The sequence below is a fragment of the Octopus bimaculoides genome, chromosome 2 (assembly GCF_046866305.1).
Source record: "Octopus bimaculoides isolate indiv1 chromosome 2, ASM4686630v1, whole genome shotgun sequence".
NCBI classification, from domain to species: Eukaryota; Metazoa; Mollusca; class Cephalopoda; order Octopoda; family Octopodidae; genus Octopus; species Octopus bimaculoides.
The window spans coordinates 110,394,640-110,413,916 of NC_142929.1; the positions used below are offsets into that span (position 1 = coordinate 110,394,640).

The 19,277-nt window shown below is 33.4% G+C and overlaps 1 protein-coding gene across 7 annotated transcripts in view; it reads left to right on the forward strand.

Moving 5' to 3' along the window:
• LOC106883769 (phospholipid-transporting ATPase ID) overlaps positions 1–19,277 on the forward strand; it is a 211,530-nt gene that overhangs the window by 108,503 nt on the left and 83,750 nt on the right. For all 7 annotated transcript variants that reach the window (XM_052978602.2, XM_052978605.2, XM_014934890.3 and 4 more), the window contains one exon: positions 12,509–12,555. In XM_052978602.2, coding sequence (XP_052834562.1) covers positions 12,509–12,555 — 47 coding nt within the window. The remainder of the gene's footprint in view (positions 1–12,508; positions 12,556–19,277) is intronic.

Genomic DNA, 19,277 nt, shown 5'->3' on the forward strand with positions numbered 1-19,277 from the left:
CCCCACTAACCCTAGGGAATTGATCATTTAATTCATAGAGGATAAATGATCCCACCATATCAGCTATTTGAGCTGAGTCGGAACTTCCCATGGCAACATCAAATGCTCCAGGGGTATCTTTCCTTACCCATATCTTATCTTTAAAGCTAATAAACGATTTCCTTGCTGCTGTTATAACTTTAAATTCTTCTTTAGTGAGGCCTGCTTTTTTATGGAAGAACCACATTGCCTTGTTTAGTACTATTGGGTTAATTGATCTATAAAAGTTAGCTATATCAAATTGGATAAATTTTGTTTCTTCTTTATGTTCAATTGATCTAAACCAATTAATTACTTGGTCTGTACTAGACCATAATTCTAACTTTAACTTAGTGGTTATTGTGGGTAGATAGTTATTTATAATGTTCTTGCTTAATATTCCTATGTCCGATCTCGTTGGGCATATGAGTCTTAGTGATGGCTGTGTCCAGAAATTTACTTTATGGTCCTTGAGTATAAATCTTGGTTCTCTTGGTACCAACGGTTCCGTCCTATCGGTCAGGTTATACTTTTCCATTATTTCTTTAGTTTCTATGTTAGCTTCCTTAAGTACTTTCCAGTTTGCTATTTTATAATTCTTCTCAATTTCCTTCTGCAGTAGGTTGTTGTAGTTCTGTTTAGTCAATTTATATATGTTCCCTGTTTTATCTGATTTTACTAGGACTTTATTGGTATTCTTTATTTCTCTGATGATTTCTTCTATGTATCTCATGTGTGTGTTCTTTCTCTGTGACATATTGAATTTGATGTTCTTTACAACTGACCATATCTCTTCCTCAAACTTATCTAGTCTATGGTTGTAAGGCGGATTATTCCTAAATTTAAAGATTTTTTTATATTTCGATCCTTTATCTGATGTGTTATGGATATATGTGTGTGTATATATATATATATATATAAATGTCTGTGTGTATGTATATATATAGCTAAGAGTATATATCTATATAGATATGTGTGTATGTATTTATATATATATATATATATATATATATATATATATATATATATGTATGTATGTATGTATGTATATACATATGTCTATATATGTGTGTGTGTGTGTGTGTATATGTATGTATATACATATGTCTATATATATATATGTGTGTGTGTGTATGTATGTATATACATATGTCTATATATATGTGTGTGTGTATGTATGCATGTATATACATGTCTATATATATGTGTGTGTGTGTGTGTGTATATGTATGCATGTATATACATATGTCTATATGTGTGTGTGTGTGTGTATGTATGTATGTATATACATATGTCTATATATATATGTATGTGTGTGTGTATATATATATGTGTGTGTGCGTGTGTATATATATTTATATACATGTGTGTATATATGTATATACATATGTGTGTATATATGTATATACATATGTATGTATATATGTATATACATATGTGTGTGTATATACACATGTATGTATATATGTATATACATATGTGTGTGTATATACATATGTGTATATATGTCTATACATATGTGTGTATATATTTATATACATATGTGTGTGTATATACATGTGTATATATGTATACATATATATGTATACATGTATATATATATATATGTATATATATATGTGTGTATTTATGTATATACATATATACATGTTTATACATGTGTGTGTATATATAGATATATGTACATACATATGTGTATTTCACGATGTCGTGCAGCTACTGTTTATACCTTGCTCAGAGATTTATTATTTATATATATATATCCTGTCAAACCACCCAACCCATGCCAGCATGAAAGTCAGATGTTAAATGATGATGATGATGATGATGATGATGATGGCGTTCATTTAAATATATTTTAACTGAGAAATGTAATACAGATTGTTTTAAATCTGTATTAATTTTACATCCTTTCAGTTACCCTGTCTCTACCCCAACCTACATTGTGAGAAACTCATATATGTTTTTCTTAATTAAGTAGCTGACTAGCATATTTATGAAGAGAAAAGATGATGATAATGATGAGGATCATCATCATCACCATCATCATCATCATCATCATTATTGTTGTTGTTGCAGAAATAATATCCACCCATACTCTGGCTGCAGCATCTCTAGTTGGAAATTAATATAGGGAAAATGCTTTTGTCTGTTATGTTGTATTTCTGTTTTAGTTGCAAAAATGGATATGTTGACTATATTGCCTTTGGCCTAACGTCAATTGTTGAAAACAGTATAAATCAACTGTTATGGTAGCAACTGTTTTCTTTTTTTTACTTTGTCTTTATTCAAATGCAGAGTTTTATTGAAACTCTCATGAATTATTGAATACAGTTCGTATAAATGTTTATTTTTATAATATGTTTGTAAAACCACTTTCGGCTTAAAGTAATTATGATTTTTACCTCAAAGGTTTGTATGTAGTTTTTACTTTATTAATATTCTTGCTCATTTAAAAATAGCATCTAATGAGCAGTGATAACTGATAGATCAAATTGGCAGACTCAGACTCAATAGTTTCCAATGATCTATAGGCGGTAAGCTAAGTTCTTATGTGAAGAGCAACAAACAACTTCTCATAATCTACTTTAAAAGGTTCCCCATTTCATTTTGAAATAACTGATATATGAATTACCAACCAACTGTTGAAAAAAGAAATTAAAGAAGCAATTATTCCAAGAATTTATTGATAGTTCAAAAAAAAAAAACAAGGCTTTAGTCAGCAATTGTTCTGGTCATGTGTAACTTAACACTATTATTTAATTCAGGAATGTTATATGTAAATATCATTTCCATTGCCCATTGAAGCAAGTAATAGCTATCCTCAGAGATAGTCTGGTCTAGCTAGTCTGTCTAAGATTTAGTGAAATTGGTTTAGGTGCACTTTAAATGTGTTGGGATTATGATAAACAAAGCTTGTGCAATAGATTTGAAGAGATTATGCCATAAAATGTTTATGGGAAGTGAATGGGATTTTGCTAAGGGATGAATAAACTGAGGTCAAATACTTCTAGAAATATATTACTCAGATCAGTGATGGCAAATTTTCCACATTGCATAATTCATGATGTGCTTTCATCATTTTTGCTGAACATAATCATCATCATCATCATCATCATCATCATCATCATCGTTTAACGTCCGCTTTCCATACTAGCATGGGTTGGCCGATTTGACTGAGGACTGGTGAACCAGATGGCTGTACCAGGCTCCAATCTGATTTGGCAGAGTTTCTATAGCTGGATGCCCTTCCTAACGCCAACCACTCCGAGAGTGTAGTGGGTGCTTTTAACGTGCCACCGGCATGAAAGCCAGTCAGGCGGTACTGGCAACGGCCACGATCAAAATGGTGTATTTTATGTGCCACCTGCACAGGAGCCAGTCCTGCGGCACTGGCAATGAACTCGCTCGAATGTCTTTACACGTGCCACCAGCACAAGTGCCAAGAAGGCGACGCTGGGCGCAGGTGCCATCATGATTTCGCTTTCGCTTGCCCCAACAGACCTTTGCAAGCAGAGTTTTGTGTCCAATGAAGGAGATGACGTTGGCAATATTTATAATCATTCTTTGTTGGCATGGGTTGTACAATTTATTACAGTCTGTGTCTGTTCTTATTCAGAGTTAGTGCCAGCCAAGATTTATCGGAGGACCATGCATTACTAACACATGTCATTTTTTTGGCATGGTTTCTCGGGCTGGAGGGGCTTCTTATCATCAACAATCACTTCACAGAGTATACTGGGTAATATTTATGATGGCACCAGCATTAGAGAAGTTATTACAACCTCAGCGAGACTCTCCTCCCTACCCTACATTGTCTATAATCAATTTGCCCACAGCTTTACAGAGTGTACTGAGTGCATTTTATTGTACTTTATACGACTTAAAATGTACCCATTACTCTAAAAAGAGTGGATAATGACAAAAGAATTGATAAATTACTGGTGCATTATTTTGTTTTTATGTTATACAATATTTCAATGCAATACTCTATTTTCTTTCAATGCTATTTTGAACTACAGAATAACATCTATAGATTTTTAGCCACCACTGTATGTATAGGGCAGATATAAACACCTCTTTATATACAATATTGTTATGGACAGAAGTTGAAACCTGCCTGGCTGGTCCTTTTTTTTTCTGCCTACAGACATATTGTTTATTAGGACAAGATGTTTACATCTGTTTATTGTAGACAGTGTTGGCTAAAATTTACAGTAACATTCTGTAGTAATATAGTATAGCAACAAAGATTGAATTGGATCTGTCATTATTTATATTCTTGTAAGTGACCACTTCAGAAGCACAAATTTTATACTTTTTTTTTGATTAGTGTAGGGCAATCATTTAGGACAATAATGCCCTGACAGCCAGAAATGTATGAACATACATATACATACATTCATACACACACACACACACACACACACACACACACACTAGCTAAATAGCCCTTGTTGCCGGGCAATTTTTACAATAGAATGTCTTATTCTAAATTTTTGTTTCTTCCATGTCAGACCATACCTTCCCTCTTGATCAGGACAGATTTGTGCAATTTTTTGCGGAAAAAACCTCATTGAGGATTTTTTCTTTTACAAATTATTTACATGTCTGTTTGACCATTTCACATGACTTTATTCATTAAAACATCTCATGGCCATAGCTAGGTATGATGCCATCTTGGTATTTTCTATACTAGAAGATGTCTGTCAGCTTCACACTTTATAACTGGCATCAATATTGAATTATTTTTTTTTAACAAGGGTACTTAAATGTCATGACAAAGTTTTGATGTATGTCATAAACAAGATTCCTAAATTTCATCCAGATGTTTGCTTTAGGTAGCCCCTGTCCTGCTGGAAGACATATTTGGCTGTTAACGGGAAATTTACTGTGTTATAAGACATAAGCTATTTTTGATCTCAACACTTTTTCAAACACATTTTGATGTATGAATTCAGTGAAATTGGCCTGGAATTCTTTTGGCCAAGACTCATTTTTCTTTTTAATTGACATTATGGATTGAATTGTTGAACATAAACTTTGGTGAGAGGCTTTTGCTCAAGATTTATTGTGATAACACTGTTTTAGAATTGGAGCAATATATTGAAAATAATTACGACATTTCATCAAAAATGATGATATGGTATTTTGACGGTTCCAGACCTTTAACTGTGCATTGTAGACCAACAGTAAACTACAACTCTATATTTTCACATCCACACAAACCATACAACTATGTGCCTTGCACTAAACTCTGTACTAAACACTACCCAATCTGTCCAAATCTATATCTCTCTGGATTAGCCATTTAGTTAATATTTTCCTCTTCATTATATAACCTTTTCTTGACAGTTTAACTTGTTAGAAATAGTAGCTAAACCTTTGTCATGGTTCATTCTATTGAGAACTACATCTTTCTGAAGTAGTCATTTGGCTCATGTTTAACTCTTAAACATATGACTTCTACTTATAGCTTGACTTGTTTGAAAAATAGTAGCCAGTCTCCCTCAAATCACATGTTAGCTAATGTAGTCCTAATGGTAGTCTCTCATGTCTGAGAAAGATGGTTCCGGAATTTTCTGCAGAACAACCTGCTCAGTTAATTTGTTTATAGTGATCAAATATTTATTGCTATATTTTGGGACGGTCGTTCTTTTTTTCTTACCAAATAGACACATGCACTATATATTCATTCTTCACTTACTCTTTTACTCTTTTACTTGTTTCAGTTTTTTGACTGTGGCCATGCTGGAGCACCGCCTTTAGTCGAGCAAATCGACCCCAGGACTTATTCTTTGGAAGCCTAGTACTTATTCTTTCGGTCTCTTTTGCCGAACCGCTAAGTTACGGGGACATAAACACACCAGCATCGGTTGTCAAGCGATGTTGGGGGGACAAACACAGACATACAAACACATACACACATACATATATATATATACATATATACGACAGGCTTCTTTCAGTTTCCGTCTACCAAATCCACTCACAAGGCATTGGTCGGCCCGAGGCTATAGTAGAAGGCACTTGCCCAAGATGCCACGCAGTGGGACTGAATCCGGGACCATGTGGTTTGTAAGCAAGCTACTTACCACACAGCCACTCCTACGCCTTGTTTATTGTTTTTATTTTATCTTATGTCCATTGTCTAGAAATCTTTCATCACACACCTATGTGTTTATTTGGCAAGAAAAAAAAATGACCATCCTGAAATATAATAATATTTGTTTCAACACATGATTTCATATCAGGAATCTTGCAAAACAAATTCATAAAAGATTACAAATACTTAAGCTACACATAACTCACTTGTTCCATAAAATTGACATTGTTTGTGTCAGTGCCACATGTCAAATGTCAGAGTTGTTAAAGAGCAACAGGAGATGAAGTGTCTTGCTCAAGAACATGAAACATCCCCAATCAAGTAATCAAACTCATGATCTCATGGTTGTGCACACACCCTCACTAATGTAGTCCTAGATACCTTCAAAAAGACAGGATGATTAGGGCTGGAATGCATTTAATCATGTTTAATAACAAGAAGTTATAATTCAAAATGAATATTAATCGTTTCAACCCCACCCAAGTATTTTCATCTACTTCTCAGCTGAAAAAATTCCAAATTCTTAGGAAGTTTACTTGATAGAATGTTGGAGCCCAACATTCTAAAGTTGTCAATCCTTTAAAGATGAATTTTAACCTTTGTAATTAAAATGTGTGGTTGTATGTCTACTTTATCTCTTAAACATTCTCTCTTCCCCTGCCTCTCTCACTCACTCACTCATTTTCTTATTTTTTTACTGAGGGAAAATTGACAGAATTTTTCTACTTATAACATTTTACATATAAATCAAAACATTTAAAAATCTAATATGAGATTGATGTTATTCATGTAAAAGCTTCAATGAAAGAGTTCTTTGCCTTTAAGGATAAGAACTGGTATCAAAGTGAGATCAAAGAACTGGAAGGAAAGTGACATGATGGTCTCTAACATGATGGCAACATGATGGCCTCTACTTTGAATGTTAGGCTGCTTTTGTTGTAACTTGACAAATAAAGCAAATAAGATACTAAAATATTGTTAAATTTTTGACTCAAGACAGTATAATTAAAAACCTCCTGGGTGTTTGGAAGAGCCTTCTATACTCCAAAAGTTAGTGGCTGTAGATGATGTTGACATATTATATTTACAAATTGTATTACAAACAAAAGCTACTCAATGTTTATTGTAGCGCAAATATTTGTTGTAAACTTGAGTACTGTTCTATTACTTACTGAAGTGTTAGCAATTAAAAGTCACTAAGTAAATACACAGAATTATATATCTATTGAGAGAGAGAGAAAGAGAGAGAGAGAGAGAGAGAGAGAGAGAGAGAGAGAGAGAGAGAGAGAAAGAGAGAGGTGGGGGAATGGAGGGTGAGAGTGATTTCACTAGAAATTAAAAACTTCTCAAGCACCATCTGCATTATCTCTTTAGCATTCAGATCACTAATCAAACATTACTACTTAGCTTTGAAATTTTGATGATGCGATTATTTATTTTAGACTGTCTGTGTAGAGTAAGTGTGAGAGGCCAAATCTGACCAGTTTGAACATAAAATAATAAAACAGGTAGAATATTTGGGCTAGGTACAACTGATTTAAATGTTAAAAGGTTAAAGTATTTTTAATGATTCTAGCAAAATCGGTACTCAGGTAGTGTTACAGAGATTATATTTTCAATTAGCACCAAGCAGAGTGCTACATGTTATTAAAGTATATCATCAGCATCGCTGTCATCATCATCATCGTCTTCATCATTTGATGTCTGTTTTCTATGCTGGTATGGGTTGGACAGTTTGACAAGATCCAACAAGTCAGAGGACTGTGTCAGGTTACAATGTCCGTTTTGGTATAGTTTCTACAGTGTTAAGAAGAGCGGCATGCCCTTCTTATTACCAATGACTTTCTAGAGAGCACTGTTTATTTCCTTGACATTAACATTAGTGAGGTTACAAATGTAACATGTGGGACTAAGATCTCTGTTGGCTGATTGAAACTAGAGAAGAGAGGCAAGCAGCTTTGTGCTAGGTGTTAAGAGCTTAAAGTATAAAAGGAGCAGCAGCCATGTACAAAACTTATTTTCTGTCTCACAAGACTTGTCACAATTACAATTCACATGAATATAATACTCCAATTAAAACTGCTCTGAGTCACATGCTATATTAAAACTATATAAACTTTTATTTCTGTGATATAACAGAGTTTCTGTTAATCACATAAAATCTAGAATGCTATAATGAGCAAATAAAGTTGTTTAACTATTGATTGTATTGATTTAGTACAATACAATGTTGAGCTGAGACGTCTGTAGGCAAAATGTGGACAGAGTATTTAGGACAAGATCCGAGGTGTTGTAGGTTATATTGTTTTGCCTGTACATACTCTATTGCAGTTGTTAGTGAACTATTTAAAAGTTATAAACTTTGGTTGTGTGAGCTGTAGAGGGATTTATCTAGGAAGATAGTTTTGGTCACCCGCTTTGCTATCTCAGATAGGTTAGGGCGTTGTACCGTTTCACCCTAACTAGAACTAGTGGATAAGTTAGCCGATATGGTTTACTGGAAGTTCAGACAGATTGTGCTGGCGAGAGGAGGGACTGGAATACATTTGTACTAAATCAATACAATCAATAGTTAAACAACTTTATTTGCTCATTATAGCATTCTAGATTTTATGTGATTAACAGAAACTCTGTTATATCACAGAAATAAAAGTTTATATAGTTTTAATATAGCATGTGACTCAGAGCAGTTTTAATTGGAGTATTATATTCATGTGTAGTTATGTGAATTGTAATTGTGACAAGTCTTGTGAGACAGAAAATAAGTTTTGTAATCAGGATCTGTGAATAAGTTTTGGGTATTGAGCCTGTGATTGCATATTGTCAGGAATTCTTGGATAAAGTTTAAAAGTTGTTTTTGTTATCGATTGTGTTTTTTACTTTATCTATACTTCATAAGTTTGATATTTTGTAGCAGAGAAAAGTCGGTAATAAGAACAAAATCAAATGGTGAAAATAAAATGAGAAACACAAAACCTAGAGTAGCAGAATTTGACCGACTCCACTCAATCACTCATATTTGTAGTTTTCCTTTCGCTCTTACGCTCACACTTTCAAATAATAAAATCAACAAGTTACGAATTGATTAAAACAAGGGAGGTCACTATCGTAATATTATACCATAGTAATGTCCCTTCGTAAGAGCTTTTTTTTTGTGTGTATGTATATAATTTGCATGAGGTGTTTGTGTAACATTGCGTGATTCCATATCCATATTTTATGTAAAGAATTTAGAGTGCAAAATTATTATTTTTCTTTTTTACTGTTTCACATTTATGTGTCCGTACTCGTGTGTTAGATGTTATTCGTACAAATGCGGAGTTGCTCTTTCCTGACTGCTCTGTTATGGCGGGGAATTATAATCTGTATATTGTTATTAGAACACAACAGCATTCATGCCTTGCCCAAGGGTAAATACATACAACTTCTGTAATGAAGTTTGAACTCAAGACAATGTGGTCAGTAGGTCATCACGTTAAACTCTAAATTTGATATGCTTATTATACTTCGAATTGCTTGTGCCTATATTCCCCACTTATGAATTGTTAATACATTATTTTTTGTAAGTTTTAGTAAAATTGTTCTGAAAGTCCAGGTGTTTGCATTTATCTCAGCTTACTGTGAGACTTAACTGTCCTTAGCTAGTTTGTAGTTAGCAATAATATTTTAATTTGCTTTTGTCTTTAACTGATGAGCTGCCTTGCTATTGTGCCAATGTTCTGATTATATAATAGATATCATCATCATCATTTCACCATCCATTTTTCCATGCTTGAATGGGTTCGAAGGAATTTATTCAGACAGATTCTCTACAGCCTGATGCTCTTCTTTTCATCAGCCCTCACCGATTTTCAAGCAAGGTAACATTTCCTCATGGCCAGACATATTTTCATGGAATATTGGAAAAGAATGACAGTGACTATCATTTGCAACTATTGGGCTGTGTCAAGACAAGGTCTCTCTCTCTCTCTATCTCTCTTTCTCTCTCTCTCTCTCTCTCTTTCTCTCTCTCTCTCTCTCAATCACACACACACACACACAGGCTTCTTTCAGTCTTCATTATATTTGAACGATCATTGTAATTGTTTTGAGAGTGTTTAATTTTGTTTTGCACAAAAATAAACATCAATAGCTAATATAGAATTATGGGAACAAGTTTTTCTGTAGAAACATTTCCATAACAAAGATAAGTTTAAAGCATAATAATATTAAAACAAAGAATAAAATATATATAGACTCAATTTATACATGAACAATTGAACTTGAGCATTTCGGTTCAATGTCTCTCTCTGTCTGGGTAACCTCTCTGTCTGGGTAACCTCTCTGTCTGGGTAACCATATACCTCCTCTACAGCAAGACTTCTGTTTTCTGTCTCTCTGTCACACTCTAATCTTTCATCATATGATACAAGATCATCTCCTCCAATGCCCCACCCCTCTCAAAGATTCCTTGGTGACACTACTAGTGCAGGTGCCACTTAAAAAGTACCCAGTCCACACTGTAAAGTGGTTGGCATTTGGAAGGGTATCCTGCTGTAAAAACCATGTCAAAATTGATCTCACCTGTGCAAATGCCAAGTAAAAAGCACTCAGCTCACTCTGCAGAGTGGTTGATGTTAGGAAGGGCATCCAGCCATAAAAACCATACCAAAACAGACATAAAAACATGGTTCAGGCTCCTGCCTGGCCAACTTCTGTCAAACTATCCAACCCATGCCAGCATAGAAGAATGACGTTAAACGATGATGATGATGATGATGATGTTCAGCTCACAAAATGACCCATCTGTTTGTGTTGTATAGCAATAATAGTAACTGATGATACTTTCATTCTCTGTGTATCTTTTTTACATTTTTGTGGGCAGGACAAACAGAGAATATGACATACTGCCAGTTATGTTAATGCATCAAGTATATATTTCTATTAGTATTTACCTTTCATCTTTTTGGTGTCAATAAAATAAGTACCAGTCAAGTATAGGTGCCCCATTTAGAAATCAATTTTGAGATAATTATACTAAATATATCATGCCCTGAATGATGGAACGAGGAGAATATGGAAGTTGTAGGTATTATAACTAAGTAAGCTTCTTAATTTATGTAGCTGTGTTTGGTCATGTGTTGGGCCATAATTTATTTCTGGTTACTTATTGTTCTGCAACTCCTGGTTAGTTTTTCCCCAAGATGTGTACATCCTGGTTTTTAGGATAAGCATACCATATCCTTTTGTGCTGTAAGGGGCAACAAGAATGGTTGTTATCAGGAAGACCATCTAACCATAAATCTCTCCTCCTCAAAATCCCATGTGGCTTTTGAGGAAGGGCTGATGTAAAGATAATGATGTGACTATCTTGTCTCCCTAGATATTAAGGATAAGACAGTTCAAAATATACTTTCTTTTATCAAGATGGTAGAATGTGATTTAGGGAAATTTTGACTACTATTTCTTGCAAGTCAAGTGAATACAAAAGAAGCAAATTTTTTTTAAGGGGAGTGTTCTGTGGGGAGTGTTGACTTATTTGTTGATTGTAATCTTAGTGGTGATTGTATATTTATATTAGTGGTCACTGTATATTTATATTAATGTTATCCCAGCAAATATAAGGAAAATCTAAAGTGTGCAGTGTTATATGAAACATTCCTTAAAAATAATAAGCTACTGAGAAAAGTTAAACTTAAGAAAGAACAAGCATACTTCAACTTTCTCTGTTTTGAAAAGTAATATCACACATTAAGTGACTTGATTGTAAAGTGATACTTATTAAAATATATGTATTACAATCTAAAGTGAAATTCCTTAAAATATTAATTTAAACACTTTACACTGTGTCAAAGTAAATTTTGGTTTTGCCTACTATAACATCTAATTTTTTTTCTTTTTGGCATGAAAACTATATTGATTTATTTTGAGATGCTGAGTGGTAATAATAATAAGCTTGGGGCTAATTAGAAATAGTGCTAATTAAAATGATTATATCTAATTAATAGTAATGTTAAGCACTACACTTGATGATGATGATGCTTAGTATTTTCCTAGAAAAAAAAATTAAAACATTCTATCAAAACCTCAATCTAAACAGTAAGACATGACGTAAGTAAAATCATTGTAAACAATGCCCCTTTGTAAGAAGTTTGAAATATTTAAATGTTTTTTTATAATGCCTTACTAACTTTAAATTCTATCTTTTTCTCTGGCCTATGAAAAGCCTCACACCAATAAAAGAACATTTAATAGGAGGAATTTTTAGTTTTTTCAAAATCAGGAAATGGAAGAACTCTTTGCTTTCTTGAGATACAATCTTTGATGATCAGCTTATTTATTATATATTGTTAAATCTATATTACTAGTAAGTTATTAATATTTATATTTGTTTTTCATTTTCAGAGGCAGTTTTTTGACAATGTGGCCATGGAAGAAGGAAAAACCACCAGGTATATTTTATCATACATTGCACCCTCCCGAACTTTTCATATTCTAACAGCAGTTGTATTTTTTTTACAATCTTAAGAAGTATATAAGTTCTTCTAAGGAAGTTCTGTCTTTAATGGTGTTTTATATATTCTTATATTTTTTTCTGGTATCAACCATTTGGCTGTAGCTTTGATGGGGCTCAGCCATATGGGATATTTGAGTTGGGAATTGCTTAAGAAAAGTTGGCTATTAATATAAACAACTGGTTTTACATGAAAGACATGAAAAGAATGTCTCCTCCTTTAGAATGAGACATGGTTGAGTTGTAGCTACAAAATATTGTAAATTCATTAAACATGTCATGTGTTGAAGCTGTAAAATAAAATATCCAGTTATAAAACATCTGAGAAATTAAATATCTTATTTTTATATATTTAGTCAATATGTACATACAAAAAAAAAAGCAAAGCAAAAACAAGCTTCCCTCTCCTAAATCAAAACAAATAAAAAACAATGGCAAAAACAGCAAAAAACAATAGAAACGTTTTCAGAATAAAAAGGCATAGCTGTGTGATTAAGAAGTTTAATCTGCAACCACATGGTTTCAGGTTCAGTCCTACTGTGTGGCACCTTGGTCAAGTATCTTCTATTATAACCTCTGGCTGATCAATGCCTTGTGAGTGGACTTGTGCGATGGAAACTGAAAGAAGCCCATCATATATATACGTATGTGTGTGTCACTATATGTGTGTGTTTGTATCACTTTACTTATCTTGATGTTGTATGATTGTTGTAAATGAATGTCATTTATTTCCAATATTCTGCACCTGTCTGGCATGGGAGGATTATTACCTTGCTTGGAAACAAGTAAGGTTTAGTGACATGAAGGGTATCTGGACTTAGAAAATCTACCTCAATAAACTCCAGCTGACCCAAGCAGGCATGGGAAAATGGGTGTTTAAATGATGCTAATGATGATGATAACAGTAATCATTTGAAAAATCTTCTAGGTTTAGGGATAGTGGACAAGAATTAGCTTTCTGACTGCTGGTCAAGCTTGGAGTGAGGAAGTCAACTTATTATAAATATATTTATAAGAAATAGAAATTGTATATGGGGTTTGGTATTTGAAATATTTGAAACATAAGAAATTGAGACAGTATTTATCTAAATACTTTGTTTAGTTGCACTTTTCTTTTTAAATCCAGGTTATTTTTGTCGTAAATCTGTCTAGAGTTGATAAAATGAGGTGCAGTGATTTGCAGATGTCAAATAAATCTTATTCCACAACTTAAGTTGTTTTTACTTTAGAATGTCAAAATGACCAAAAAAAAAAAAGCAATATTTAAACCAGTGGTTGCATGCTAAATCTAATGTTTCAATGTTGAGTGTTAAATTCAGTGTTTTTATATTTTTAAACACTTTATTTTTAATTTTCTCATTTGTAGTTATTAAATTACACTTCACTTCATTTTAATTAACATTTAGTATAAAATGTGTGTGTGAGTTTATAAGAGATGTTGCCATCTAACTAGAGGTAAATTGAGGATTTATCAGCTGTTGCATTGTGCTCATCACAGATGATGTCTACATCAAGTAGAGCATTCTGTCCAAACTAACTAATTGGTGTTTCATCTTCATTGTGATTGGATATTGATTTTATTTCACATTGTGTTTGTGTATATGTACATTTTTTGTTTGTTTTCATCTTCCTTCATCATGTGTCTATATCTTGTCATAGAAATACACACCTGTCAGTTAACATATTTATATTACACACACACATACACATACAAACAAACATTGAATATTTTCATGTCATAACCTGATTTGTTTGTTGTCCATCAGAACAAGTTTTATCTTGAAATCTATGTCTGGATTAATTGATGTAAATTGAACTGTCTCATACACCCACCCACAGGTTTTGTATGTGTGTGATATACATACAAATATCATGTTTGCTTCAAGCTACTGATTTAATTTTGACATGGAGGAATCTAAAGGAGGAAACACTAGAAGTGTTTGTTATTATAACAGTTTATATTCCTGAGATAACTTTTGATATTACCAAAGATGGTAGTTGGAGTTTCTTTAAAATGCCTATATTAATTTTTTTTTCCATGCTAGCATGGGTGGGATTGTTCTGGTAAGATTGAATTTTTGTGTATTTTTGCAGAAGTAGTTTTTACACCTCAAAATTATTATTGTTTAACCCCGAGTTAACTTTGATTAAAGCAGGTATATGATCAAAGGGATTCAAGCTGTGACCATTCTGTCTTTTTAGTAGCACCCAGGACTATGTTATCTAATGTGTTCTTTCCTTATTTAAAATGGTTGGGTGTGGTTTGGGGGAGATTCGGGTGCTATTTGTAGCAAGTCAGATATGTAGAGGGACCTTTGACACCTAAAAGTTGTTCCTACTGCTAATCAGTAGTCAAGAAGTAGATGTGAATATTGTCAGTTTGGAAAAGGGGAAAGCAGTGTTTTGTTCAAGAGAATAGGTGAAATGTTATAAAGTTTGAACTTCCCAACACCTCATTAATTACAACATTCTTCTTTGTGAAAGTGAGCAACTCATAGTTGTGTACAATGATGGAGGAATTTAAACATTCACAGTCTTTATCCTTAGAATTCATTTGCCTCAAGTTGGTTGTATGAAAATAGAATTTAGATTTAACAGTTCGGGGTCAAAGTAAAATAGTTGAATGCAATTTGATGAAAGGCCAACCTCTCTTTTTTGTTTCCGTCAATTGAATCATGCTCTTAGCAAAATACAAAGCTCAGAATTGTCTATTATATAGCTACCATTAAAGAGGTTTACTTTGAACTGAGCCACTTAAAATAACATAATATATTTTGATGAAGCTGTTGAACTTACAACAGGATACTTTTGCTACTGCCCACTACTCAGTTTTGAAGTAGTAGAACCTATTTTCGGTGGACCACAGACACTGTTTATATGCACAACTCAGTGGCTGTTGCAGTGATGTTTATTCATAACCATATATATATGTTGACAACAGTGCTACACCTTAACTTCATAACAAATACATGTGTGTGTGTGTGTGTATATATATAAGTTCAATTAAAGGTTAAAAACCTCATTAAGGAATAATAAAATCCAATGAATATACTGGTTTATTACCTATCATAAAAAATATTGAATATTATACTTAATATTCAACTGTAAGGTAATTGGATAAACTGGGGTTTATATATATTTTAACAAATAAGAAAATAGCGATAATTAAATTAATAATTGTTAATTACAAAATTGGACATCATCTCTGACAGCTGTTTCAATTCAAGACTCTAGAAATTAATTAGTATAATTAAAAAAATTTTAAAGTTGAATCTATTGGTGGTAGAAAAAGATATACTCTTACATTTTCATCCCTGTAACCTAACAGTTCAGCAAAAGAGACCAATCCAATAAGTACCAGGCTTAACAAAAAAGTATTGGGCTCAATTCAGTTGACTAAAAGTTCTTCAATGTGGTGCCCCAGCATGGCCATAATGACTGAGATAAGGAAAATATATATATACATATCATGCTGGCTTAAATAGATCTATACCACTTTCTATTGAGCAGTACAGTAAATGATTATTATTTGTGGAGTTAGTTAAGGTTTATTCGTTTAGTAGTGAGATACCATTGTTATTTTGGATAATACTGGTATCTCACTACACAGATAATTTTCACCATAAATAAATACATGGAGTTGTATTTCTGTATAGTCAGGAAGTTTCACAATTTCCTACAGGGGTTGCTGCTTGTTCAAATGAAATACAATATTTGAGGTATTTTCTTGTGAGGTAAATGCTGTTGCTGAACCAGGAATAGGTTTTACTTAAAAAAAAAAAAGAAAAATCCCTGATGGTGTTAAATCATGTGGTAGACTAACTTTAGGAAATTCTTTAGAATTCTTTCTCATTTAAAAAGAACCAAAACAAATCTACCATGGTTCTTGTGTGATGTTTGAAAGGCAATATAAAGAGTAGGTTAGGTGATACATAGTTATTTTCAACACATTCATCGATAAATGAATAATTATTGCTTTTCACAAGTCTATGATGATAATCCTAATTATTAATACTAAAAATCTATATAAACAGCAAAAATGAGTTTTTAATGAGTTTCTATGAAATCTGGTTCTGTTGAAGCTTCATAAGAAATATATTCTCTTAACTTTTTGCGTATTCATATTATTGTTGGATTTAAGGTAACCAATATATTACTCCGAAATATTCACCAAAGTTGTTGGTTTTTGCCATCATTAAAGGGACATAACAGTAAATTAGAATATGCGATGGTAGATAATTCTTGTCTATTTATAAGTTTATTTCACTGTCATTTGACAACCTTTTGATGAAGAATGTTTTTAAATAATGGAATTTTTTTTAAAGATGAAATTTTGCAATTTAGTTATCATCATCATCACCACCTTAACACCCACCTTCCCATGTGCACATGGATCAAATAGAATTTGTCAAGGCAGATTTTCTATAGCCAGATTCCCTTCCTGCTGTCAGCCCTCACCTGTTTCCAAGTGTGGTAATATTTCTCCATGACCAGACATGGCACAGAAGGTTAGGAACAAAGGATGCCACTTGCATAACAGTGACACATACTTACAACTATCATATGGTGCCAAAGCAAGGAGACAGGTAGTAACACATGCACATACGTGTACACACACACACACACACACACATATATATATGATGGGCTTCTTTCAGTTTCTGTCTACCAAATCCACTTATAAGGCTTTGGTCAGCCTGGAGCTGTAGTAGAAGGCACTTGACCAAGGTGCCACACTGTTGGAATGAACCCAAAACTACATGGCTGGGAAGCAAACTTCTTGCTACACAATCATGTCTGTGCCTATAATCCCTTAAAAATATTTTCAATGTTAGTTTAGTGAAAGTTATACTAATGTGAGAAAGACCACCACTACCACCACCACCACCTCTTGTGGCTGCTGCTGTTGTTTTTGAAGCCATTAAGATTTTTTTAAATGGTGAATAAAATTGAATGAGTGGATTGTTGTAAGTCTCATGCTTGAGGATTTAGTTGTTTGAATACCTGCTCATTGAATTGGCACTTAAGAGGCAGAACATTCCACAGGCACATGTATCCTTAACATAATTCTTAGGCAGAATCAGAGTCACATAGTGTGACAAGGCCAAACCTTTCACTTACAGGGTACAGTCCATCTGACAAATTTCCTATCAGTTTTCAGTTATCTAATATCACTGACAAAGCATAAGTTGGCCTGAAGCTATGGTAAAAGAGACCTGCCTAAGATGACACCCTGTGGGATTGAACACTGGACTTTTTGATTTACATACCTTCATGTTCCTCTCTATCAAAATACGGTTTAGATCATAAAAACTAAACATTTTCTTTCTTTTACAAGATATAGAAAAGAAACTATAACCTGTTTAATAAATCTTTGATGTTATTTCATTTATTATTTCTCCCCATCAAGTTTTACTTATGTTACTAAAGTGTAATTCAGAGGAGCAGCTGAGTATTTTTCAGTTTCTGGAATTGAAAATTATATCTGTGTGTGTGTGTGTGTGTGTATATATATATATATATATATATATATATATATATATATATCGGAAGGTTTGGAGGTGATGTACAGGAATTATAAATTAGAAAAAAAATTAAGGTACTCAGAAATCTGGATGGTTGTACATTAACAGATTTTTATTAATATGTCACATCTTTTATAAATCATATAAAAGATGTGACATATTAATAAAAATCTGTAAATGTACAACCATCCAGATTTCTGAGTACCTTAATTTTTTTCTAATATATATATATATATATATATATATATATATATAATTTATGGTGTGCAAGAGAGAAGACTGCACTGGTATGGCCATGTAATGCATATGGATGAAGACAGCTGCATAAAAAAATTGTGGAGAGAACTTGTGGAGGGATAGACTCAGGAAGACATGGGATGAAGTGGTGAAAAAGGATCCTCAGATGTTGGGCTTCACTCAGCAAATGACAAAGGAAAGAGACTTCTGGTGATTTGCTGTGATTGAGAAGACATGTCAAGCTAAGTAAAATCATGACCATCCATACATACAGGCATGTCCTTATGGCCATGTCCTTCACTCTCTATCTCAGCCGAGAGGTCCTTGTCTTGCAGGCCCGTAGGTGCTGTTGTCACGTAAAAAGTACCTGTTTCAGTGTTGCATAAAAAGTACCTGTGCTGGTGACACATATAGAGCACCTGTGCTTGTGTCACATGCCCGTGCCACATATAAAGCAGCTATAGAAAGTTTAAAAGGTAGAAGTGAGACAGTTGTAGCCAATGGTGCTCTCTGAGGAGACATCAATTCTCAGCAGATTTCCTCAGGGGAATGTAATGAGACCTCTACTGTTTGTGGTAGCTCTTTCAGACATGCCCCCAGTCATGCAGTCAGACACTTTCACCAGCTATGCAGATGATATGAGAGTATTGCAGGTGGTCAAGGACACTGATGACACCCTAGAACAGTAAAAAAAAAAAAAAATCTGAATATTAGTATATAAGCGGGCTTATTAAAATAAAATCCAGTTCAATGCTTAGAAGTTTCAAGCGCTCTACTATCAGCAATTGGAATATACAGGAACAGGGAGTAGTGCCATCCTAGAGTTAGAGTTGATCTCTGACAGGGGAATCCACATGAATAATGATTCAACATTTCATGTGCATATTACTAAGATGGC